Source organism: Mandrillus leucophaeus, unplaced genomic scaffold (genome assembly GCF_000951045.1).
Source record: "Mandrillus leucophaeus isolate KB7577 unplaced genomic scaffold, Mleu.le_1.0 Scaffold234, whole genome shotgun sequence".
In the NCBI taxonomy this organism is placed as follows: domain Eukaryota; kingdom Metazoa; phylum Chordata; class Mammalia; order Primates; family Cercopithecidae; genus Mandrillus; species Mandrillus leucophaeus.
Genome location: NW_012102410.1, coordinates 903,781 through 914,074, shown reverse-complemented (window position 1 = coordinate 914,074; position 10,294 = coordinate 903,781). Strand labels below are relative to the sequence as shown.

Genomic DNA, 10,294 nt, shown 5'->3' with positions numbered 1-10,294 from the left:
GAGATGGAGTCTTGCTCTGTCACCCAGGCTGGAGTGCAGTGGCGTGCTATCTTGACTCACTGCAACCTCCGCCTCCCGGGTTCAAGCGATTATCCTGCCTCAGCCTCCCAAGTAGCTGGGAAAGTAATTGGGTCTCCAGGTAGATAATGAGATGTCCTCATCATGCAGGTGCCGCTAGGGGCTGGGAAGGTGGCCTTTGCTGAGGGCCCAGACAGGCCTGCACCCCCGACAAGGGAGAGAAGGGGGAACCCACCAAGCCGGGCCCACTCGTGAGTCCTGGGCAGAAGGAGCCCCACAGATGGGATCTCCTGCACCCATTTGATCCTGAGCAGTCCCCGGCCTCCCAGCTGCTCAGAGCCACCTGGTGTCTTCCTTGTAAAAACAAAACAAACCACAAATGTACTCTGGGAGGCCGAGGCAGGCAGATAGCTTGAAGCCAGTTCAAGACTAACCTGGGCAATATGGCGAGACCCCGTCTTTACAAAACAATTAAAAATTAGCTGGGCGTGGTGATAAATGCCTGTAATTCCTGCTATTCAGGAGGCTGAGGTAGGAGGATCCCTTGAGCCCAGAAGTTCGAGGCTGCAGTGAGGTTATGATCGCACCACTGCACTCCAGCCTGGGTGACAGAGTGAGATCCTGTGTCAAAAAGACAAAAATCAAGGCAGTGCAATTGATATCACGAGGCCCAAGGGCACACGTACTGACTATTGTGTATTCCTGGGCCAGGCTGTGCACCAATGTCTGCCAGAAGCCACATGTGCACGGACTCTGAAGTGCCGTTCTCAGCCAGCAGACTAAGAAGTACCCTCATCCCATCCCACCACACACTGGCTGACGTGGCGGCCCCACGTGTCTTCAGCGATGCTGGTGTGTGTTGCCCAGTCTCAGCATGGAGCCCTCAGAACGCTCACAGTGACCCTGCGTCTGCAGCACAGTGGCATGAGGCCATGCCCTCAGGTGGCCTGACCGGAGGTGGTACCTCTGGCCCGTGTGCCCAGGACTTTGGGGAGTAGAGAACAGCCCTCAATGGCTGGAGGCCACTTGGGGTCCATAGGCAACGCTTGCTCAAAGACGGAGAGGACCCACCGGGCCGAGGGCATTCCTGAAGGTGGGCTGGGGAAGTGTGGTTTCCAACTGTGGCTCCATCCCATGGAGGGGAAGGGGCCAGGAGCCACCAGTGTAATAACCTTCACCCTGAGCCAGGCGCCAGCACCACAATGTTTAATTGATTCCCGTTCCAGCTTTCCCAAGGCACGACAGGCTCCCTCCTCCTCATCTTGATTTGGATACAAGACTCCAGCTGGCAGGCAGGAGATGCCGCTGAAGCCCCCCGCAGCCCCTGAAAACTCCGGCTCAGGAGCTCAGGGCTGAGGCCCGCGAGACCTCGCATCAGTCCCTCCACCCACCCTGCCCATGGGTTTTGCCACAGGCAGCTCCTTGAGAGCCCTGGTCCCTGCCCTGCTGGCTTCTGCTTTGCAGGAAGGGCCCTCCGTGGGCTCCGGCTGCGTCCCTGTGCTCTTCTGGCAGTGTCAGGGGGTAGTGGCCTCGGCCTGGCCGCCGGCCCGGGCCGCCTGGTACATGCTGAGGATCGAGGAGATGGTGCCCATGAGGCCCACCAGCCATGGCGGGAAGCGGCCGGCCCACAGCACGCCCCGGGGCAGCCAGTGCACGGCGTTGGCCAGGTCGGCCAGGTTGCTGAGAAGTGACAGTGCTTCCGACTGCATCTGCGCCTCCATGGCCCTCCGCTTGCCCCGGGGCAGCGGGCTGTGGGGCAGAGAGGAGCCGCTCACACTCACGCTCACACCTGCCTGCCTGCCCTTCCCAAGCCCCCGAAGGCCCTGTGTGGCCTGGCAGCCCTGAGCCCCTGCCTGTGAGTGGGAGGAGCCGGCAGGGCCGAGGTGGCCTCCGTGACCCTCCACAGAGACTGAGTCCCCATCACCTCCACAGCCCAAGCACAAATAGGGCAGGGACCTGGGTCCAAGTCCTCAAATCCACACCTCACTCCTCCTGAACACCCGGAGATGGGGGTCCCTTGTAAAAAACAGAAAGCACAAATGCACTTTGGGAGTGCTATGGAGGCAAGGGGGAACCCCAGGAGCGTGGCCTGTGCCTGCCCAGCCTTTCTTTTTCAGGATGACACAGTGACAACAAGCCTGGCCAATGTGGCGAGACCCCATCCCCACCAAAAAATAAATACCAGAATCAGCCAGGCATGGTGCCACGTGCCTGTAGTCTCAGCTACTCGGGAAGCTGAGGCAGGAGGATCAGTTGAGCCCGGGAGGCGGAGGTTGCAGTGAGCCGAGATGGCACCACTGTGCTCCAGCCTGAGCGACAGAGCAAGGCCCTATCTCAAAAAAGAAAAAGCAACAGTAACAATGGCCATGGCCCTCGGGAAATTGATCATTCTCTCCTGCTGGGGGCACAGCCATGAAGACTCAGCCCTGGAGTCCTCACTCAAGCAAGCCTCAGTTTCCCCATCTGTCAAAGGTACTGCCACCCACCAGAGGCTGCAGTGAGACCGCCATGACCTGAGCACAACAAACCCCAGCACGGGCCTGCACAGGGGTAGCTCTGAGCCGGGATCCCACGCCTGCTGGAGGGAGTGGGCCTTCCTGCTGGGTAATCGCGGGCTCCTACCTGGTGAAGGGCGCTGTGGGGCTCCGCAGCCTCTGTCTCAGTTTCAGCAGCATCCACAGGGACCTGCAGCACCAGAGCCCGAGGGAGGATGCCCCGGGGGGTGGAGCAGGAGGGTTAGCTCCGCAACGCTGGCCCCAGACAGACAGTCTGGGACAGGTGCTGCATCTCGAATAAATGGCCTGCCTTCTCCCTGCGCCCACAGTCCCACGCCCTCCCGCTGTGCCTCAAACTCCCGGGGACTCATCCCTAACATGGCCCCGTCCCACCCTGGACATCGTCCTGCGCTTCTGACATGGCCATCCAGGGCCTGGCCCAGCCTCTGCAAACCACTGGCAAGTGCTCAAAGGAACATCAAGCCCCGTGAGGTGTTCACAGCCTGGCAGGGAGTCCTAGACAGAAGAGGATGCCAAGGGGCCTGCAATTGGACAGGCCTGGGAACGCCACTTCCCCTCCGGGCCTCAGCTGCCTCGCCTGCTTTGTATGGAAAGGCCCAAACCAGTGCCATGCCAGCGTCCCCTGCACACACACCCCAGATATTGGCTGGATCTATCTGGATGATCCCTTGGGCCCCCAGGGCTGGCATCTGCAGGCTGAGGAAGGGGCTACCCAGTGGGCAGCCTCTGTGCTCCCAGCGGACTCTGCAGCCGTGCATGGCACCCACCCGGGCCGGTCCACCAGGCAGCTGCACTCTCCACCCTCGGCAGTGGGGTGTGCCAGGTTGTGACTGTGACCTCCTGACCAGAATGGGCAGGGCCTGGTCACATCTTCTCTGGCCACCGGGTACCCAGGGTGCAGGATGCAGGGTAGCACCAGTGGTACAGCAGGTGGGAGCCTCCTGGGGGGCTAGGGCAAAACACTGATTCCTGGGCTCCCTAGACCCACAGAATCAGAAGTTCTAGTCCAGGCGTGGTGGCTCACCCCTGTAATCCTGGCACTTTGGGAGGCCAAGGCAGGCGGATCACCTGAGGTCAGGAGTTCGAGACTAGCCTGGCCAACATGGTGAACCCCTGTCTCTACTAAAAATACAAAAATTAGCTGGGGGTGGTGGCAGGCGCCTGAAATACCAGCTACTCGGGAGGCTGAGGTAGGAGAATCACTTGAAACCGGGAGGCGGAGGTTGCAGTGAGCCAAGATCACACCACTGCACTCCGGCCTGGGCAACAGAGGAAGACTGTGTCTCAAGAAAAAGAATCACAAGCCCTGGGCACCGGACCCAGGCATCTCCATTTAGCAACCTGCTGGCTAATGCTCTGGCAGCCTGGGCCTTAGGGCAGATGTCTGGTCATGATGAGCACACACGGAATGCTCTCCACCCACTCCCTCTGCTCACCCCAAACCCAGAGAAATGATGAAAAACCACATGCCCGAAACAAGAATGCTGCAGCAGGCAGGGCACAGAGGACGTTGATGGCCGTGCAACAATTCCATTTGATACTGCAATGGGGGACACGTGTCAGCGTCCAAACCCATAGGATGCCCAAAACCTAGCGTGAACCCTAACGTGAGCTATGCACTCAGGGTGATGGTGGATCCATGGAGGGGCATCAGTTGTAACAAATGCACCATGGGGATGGTGCCAGTAGTCAGGGAGGCTGTCTGGGGGAGGGGTTGGGGGTATATGGGAGCTTTCTGAATGTTATACTCAATTCTGCTGTGAGCCTAAAATTGCTCTAAAAAAATAAAGTCTGGGCCAGGTGTGGTGGCTCACGCCTGTAATCCCAGCACTTTGGGAGGCTGAGGCAGGGGGATCACCTGAGCCCAGGAGCTGGAGACCAGACTGGGCGACATGGCAAAACCGCATCTCTAAAAAGAAAATTACAAAAGTTAGCCAGGTGTGGTGGCACATGCCTGTGGTCCCAGCCACTCAGGAGGCTGAGGTGGGAGGATTGTTTGAGCCCAAGAGGCGGAGGTTGCAGTGGGTCAAGATTGAGCCACTGCTCTCCAGCCTGTCTCAAAAAAAAAAAAAAAAAAGCTTATTTAAGCAAAAAAGAAAGGAACCAAGGCTGCCCCTAAAATACAAACCAGAGGTCACGAGGCACCCAGAGGAAGGTGGAGGAAGAGGGGCTGTGAGCCAAAGCCCTGCTCTGACCTGAGCCCCGGGAGCATCCGGGCTGGGCCCAGGCACCCTTCCCCAGGTCTGCCAGCACATGAGGAAGGCCAGCACCACAGACACTGCGGCCTCCAGGGTCCATGGCCATGAAACATGACCCTTTTGAGACAGTCGAAATGCGTAGACGTGGTATTAGGTCAAAGGCTGGAAAAGAACCACCGAAGCTTGAACAGTGGGAGTCTCTGGGTTGGGTTGTGGGTGATTCAAATCTTCTACTCTGAGGTCTATCCGTTTTCCAGATTGTCTACAGTAAGCATGTAATTAGGACATCTGTGTCGGGGGGAAACGAGAACTACTGAGAGTCAGAACCTCACCCAGGGAAAAGCAAACGCTTCCCCCAGAACCAAGGACACAGCCTACCCCGAGGCTGGGACAGCCGCACCTCAGCCCGGTGATCTAAGAGCCCTTCACAGCCACTGAAACATGCAGACCAGGGCGCCCAGCTCCTCCTGGTGTTTACAGGGGCCGGGGATTCTGACTCAGCACATTTGCAAAGAGGAAAATGTTTGGGAGGAAACCATTACTAGAAAGTTCTAGAAACTGTATGGTTTTTGGAGGCTCAGAGCTAGTCAGGAAACTGCTGACTGTCTTCTCCGGGGTGGCAGCTGACAGCAATGCCAGCAGGACTCAGGGACCCGGGTAAAGGTCACTCCGCTGGCTGCTTCTCACAGGCCCTAGAGTTACTTCTTCTTTCTGGGTATAGTCAGCAGAGTCATGGCCCCTCCAAAAATGGCCATGCCCTGAGCCTGTGAACATGTTTACTGAGCCTGTGAACACGTTTACTGAGCCTGTGAACATGTTTACTTAGCCTGTGAACACGTTTACTGAGCCTGTGAACATGTTTACCTCTAAGGCAAAGGAGGCTTTGCCTATGGATTAAGCTAAGGATTTTTTTCTTTTTTTGACACGGAATCTTGCTCTGTTGCCAGGCTGGAGTGCAGGGATGTGATCTCGGCTCACTGCAACCTCTGCCTCCCCAAATTCAAGCAATCCTCCTGCCTCAGCCTCCCAAGTAGCTGGGATTACAAGTGTGTGCCACCAAGCCCAGCTAATTTTTTGTATTTTTAGTAGAGACCGGGTTTCACCATGTTGGCCCGGCTGGTCTAGAACTCCTGGGCTCCTCGCCCACCTTGGCCTCCCAAAGTGCTGGGATTACAGGCATGAGCCACCATGCCCAACCTAAGCCTAGGATCTTGAGATGGGGTATTACCCTGGATCATCCAGGTGGTCCCCATGTCATCACAGGGGTCCTTACAGGAGGGAGGAAGGAGGATGAGGGTCAGCGAAGGAGGTGTGACCCTGAAAGCAGAGGTCATGCTTGGAAGATGAAGGAAGGGACCATGAGCCAAGGAATGTGGGTGGCCTCTAGAAGCTGGAAAATCCAAAGAAACGGACCTCCCCCTGGGGCCTCCAGAAGGCATCAGCGCCTGCTGACACTAGCCCAGGCAGTGTTCCGACTTCCAGCCTCAGAATCCTAAGATAGTAAGTTTCTGTTGCCCAGCGCTATAACGTTGTGGTAATTTGTTTCAGCAGTTATTCTAAACAAATACATCCACAAAAGGAAGAAACAACAAAACCTCCAAGGAAAACTCTAAGAGGCAAAGACCCACATGCCTCAGTCTGAAGCCTGTGCTGTTGCTAGGGCTGCTGCTGTTTTGCTAAGGAGGTCCCGCCCAGGGACCTTGGGTGCTGCCTTCTGGCCCGTGCCACTTACCTGGCAACCCCCAGGAGCAGAGAGAGGGCCCACAAGGCCGTACTCAGCGTCCACCACCGGGAAGAGTCCACGTGGAGGACCCGGGCATCAGCTGCCCAGGCGACGTGCTCACATGGGTAGTAGAGCTGGTCGGCCAGGTTCCCTAGGACGGAGACCCAGCGGACAAAGGCGTCCTCCTCCTGCAGGACCAGGAGCAGAGGGGGCCTGGGGTCAGACTTACCCACTGCTCATTTTAGCACCGTAGCCATGCCAGGAAGCAGTGAGCTATTTCCTGACCCCAGTCCCTGGGCCATGTCCAGGCCTGGCAGGCCCTGCAGGAGAAAGGCTCTGGGGCTGGGGTCCCCGCACAGGCCTGATTTCCATGTCTCGGCAGCATGGTGTTCAGGGCCCCCTGAAGGGAGGGTCTCAACGCATCTGTGCAGTGCAATCCTCTGCGGAGTTCCAAAAACCCCATGCCCAGTGCCAGCTGTGAGGATTCCGCCTCACTCAGCCTGGGGCAGGCGCCAGCACCAGGAATTTTCACAAGGAATTTTCACATTCCCAGGGGATTCCCAGGTACGGCCACCTGTACCTGGGACCCCTGTGTCAGAACCTTCCTTCCCAAAGGCTTCCAGTTCCCGCACAGGCAAGGACCTCTGATGCCAGACTCTACGCAGGGAGCATGAGAGGTGGCCCGCAGGGAACCTTGACCAGGCTGAGATGGTGTGCCAACCCGTGGGCCACCGCACGCCTAGTGCTGAGCACGCGCCAGGCACAGTGCTGTAGACTCATGGCCTCCCACAACCCCAAGCAAGTTACTGTCCCGCGTTACAGACAGCCATGCTGAGGCTCTCAGGGAAAGCTGCTGGTCCCAGTTCCAGCAGGGATGGTCCTCCAGGCCCTCAAATTGCAATGCACACGCGGGCTCTCAGTGCTGCACGCCGCCCATACCCTCTGCCCCAAGTTCTTAACCACCGCCTACAGCCAGCGAGGCAGGACCAGTGGAGGCTGTAGGAGCACAGCGCTGAAGCCTGGTTTCTGGGATTGGAGCCCCGCAGACAACTGGGGACCCCGCCCCTGGGGACCCCGCCCCCTCTACCTTCACCTTCCTTGTTGCCTGCCACACCCTTCCCCTCCTCTCTGATTTCCCAGGAAGCTCCTCCCCGCCCCACCACTGATTGCTGATGCTGCTCTCCTTCTTTCTGGCCAGACACCATCCTGCCTTCCTCTGGGCTCTGAACCTCACTCCAGCTTCCCTCATCTGCCTGGCGCGTCCTGGTACATTTCCCACCTCCCTGAGGATGGCGGACCCCACCCCAATGCGCTCATTCCACCTGGGTTTCCTGAGAAGCCGCGGGGTCCGGGCTAGACACTGGGGAGGGGCAGAGGCTCACCAGGGCAGGGAGGAAAGCAGACATATAAACCGGAAACCCAACAAAAGGGGCTCTTGTTCTGGCCAAGGGACACTCGAGGTGCAAGGGCCCCCACCCCTTGCCTGAGGGCTCTTCCACAGACAAGACAGAGGAGGGAGGGGTATCAGGGATGCACCAGAGCTTTGTCCTAATCAGACACGGAGGAGGAGGATGCCACAGGTGTCAAAACAGGAAGGCGGCCCAGAGCAACACTGGTGATGTGGGATGATCGGGCCAAGGACACGTGGAGCTGAATGGGGTGGGCTTGGGGGGTCGGGGCGGGGAGCATCTGAGTAGCAAGTGGCTCAGTGGGGTGATCCCCGGGAGGACAGAGAGAACAGAGAGGGCAGCCCAGGGAAGGGCATGACCCTGAGAGGCTGGCCCACGCACCCTCTTGAGATCATCCCCTGGGGGGCAAGATGGCCCTCTAGATAGGCTGGCACGCCTGTGGGACACCGCAGGGACAAGGCTACTCTCTGCACACTGTCGCAATAGCAAAACCTTAGAAATCATTGCCCTGTGCGTCAGCTGGAGGCCGGTTACATAAATCTGAATCTGCATAGCAGAGCACTATGTGGTCCTGAGAACGGAGCTCTTTCTAGACTGATAAGAAATGATCTGTGGCCGGGCACGGTGGCTCACGCCTGTCATCCCAGCACTTGGGGAGGTCGAGGCAGGTGGATTACTTGAGCCCAGGAGTTCAAGGCCAGCCTGGGCAACACGGCAAAACCCTGTCTCTACAAAAGATGCAAAAAATTAACCAGGTGTGGTGGTGCACCTGTAGTCCCAGCTATTTGGGAGGCTGAGGTAGGAGGATCACCTGAGCCCGGGAAGTCAAGGCTTCAGTGAGCCATGATCACGCCACTGTACTCCAGCCTGGGTGACAGAGTGAGACCCTGTCTCCAAGAAAAAAAGAAAGATAAAGAAATGATGCCCAAGTTGTACTGTTAAGTGAAAAAAGCACTATTTATGTAAACCATATGTATCTGCCTATGCAAGTACAGGAAATCTCACAAAGGAGACACAAGAAGCTGACCACAGGACCAGGCACAGTGGCTCACACCTGTAATCCCAGCAGTTTGGGAGGCCAAGGCAGGTGGATCACTTGAGGTCATGGGTTCGAGACCAGCCTGGCCAACATGGCAAAACCCCATCTCTACTAAAAATACAAAAATTAGCCAGGCATGATGGGGGTGCCTGTAATCCTAGCTACGTGAGGGGCTGAGGCAGAAAAATCATTGCCACCGGAGGTAAAGGTTGCAGTGGGCCGAGATCACGCCACTGCACTCCAGCCTGGGTGACAGAGTGAGACCTTGTCTCAAAAAAAAAAAAAAAAGAAGCTGACCATGGTGGGTGCCTCTGTGGGGAAAAATTGGAGGCCTGGAAGATCAGGAAGGAGGGAGGTTTTTTAAATTATATCCCCCTTTGGAACGTGTGAACATGTTCGCTATTTTTAAAAATTGAAATCATAACGAGAACATCTGATCCTCTCAAAGAAGAAAGTGAAATGTTTAAAAGGAATAAACTTACCCACGCAGGGAGCACTTTGGGACAAGACTATAAAACGCTCACGGTGGCTCACGCCTGTCATCCCAGCACTCAGGGAGGCTGAGGCAGGAGGACCGCCTGAGCCTAGGAGTTCAAGGCTGCAGTGAGCTATGATCTTGCCACTGCACTCCAGCCTGGATGACAGAGCAAGACCCTGTTTCTAAAAAAAAAATTTTCTTTTTTTTGTTTGAGATGGAGTCACTCCATTACCCAGGCTAGAGTGCAGTGGTGCAATCTTGGCTCATGGCAACCTCCACCTCCCAGATTCAAGCGATTCTCCTGCTTCAGCCTCCCAAGTAGCTGGAACTACAGGTGTGTGCCACCACACCCGGCTAATTTTTGTATTATTAGTAGAGACAGGGTTTTACTGTGTTGGCCTGGCTGGTCTCAAACTCCTGACCTCGTGATCTGCCCGCCTTGGCCTCCCAAAGTGCTGGGATTGTAGGCATGAGCCACCGTGAGGGGCCAAAAAAGTTTTTTTAAATGTCCACTCAGATCCACGCCGTATTCCCTAGAGCCCCACAAACCCTGTTACCTGTGCCCCCAGGCCGTATTGCTTAGTGTAGACAAACATGGACAGGTCATCAAAGAGTCGCAAGATGGTCCTGCAGTGGCTGAGTTGGGTGGACACCACCAACAGACGTGTCCCCACTTCAGACCTGGTGGGACATTGTTCAACCAGGACCCCACCAACCAGCTGGCAGCAGTACCCCAGCACTCGGATCTGTGGGAAACCAGAAGCAGTCAGCGTGGCCCTCCTGTTCTGCAGAACTGAGCTGCATCTCCCCCGACCTGGCCTGGGCCCCACTGGATTGAGACTGTGGAAGATTCTTTTTTTTTTTTTTTTTGAAACAGAGTCTCACTCTGACATCCAGACTGGAGTGGCCATGG

At 56.8% G+C, this 10,294-nt stretch overlaps 1 protein-coding gene across 3 annotated transcripts in view; it reads right to left on the bottom strand.

Moving 5' to 3' along the window:
* Nucleotides 1-1,208: 1,208 nt before the first annotated feature.
* The window catches only part of PEX11G (peroxisomal biogenesis factor 11 gamma), a 12,388-nt gene continuing 3,302 nt past the window's right edge, over nucleotides 1,209-10,294 (bottom strand). For 2 of the 3 annotated variants that reach the window (XM_011982044.1, XM_011982042.1), the window contains exons 2-5: nucleotides 9,939-10,127; nucleotides 6,465-6,643; nucleotides 2,641-2,703; nucleotides 1,209-1,767 (exon numbers count right to left, since the gene is read on the bottom strand). In XM_011982044.1, coding sequence (XP_011837434.1) covers nucleotides 1,533-1,767; nucleotides 2,641-2,703; nucleotides 6,465-6,643; nucleotides 9,939-9,977 — 516 coding nt within the window. In that variant the 5' untranslated portion in view covers nucleotides 9,978-10,127 and the 3' untranslated portion in view covers nucleotides 1,209-1,532. The remainder of the gene's footprint in view (nucleotides 1,768-2,640; nucleotides 2,704-6,464; nucleotides 6,644-9,938; nucleotides 10,128-10,294) is intronic. The other variant, XM_011982043.1, reaches the window with a different exon arrangement.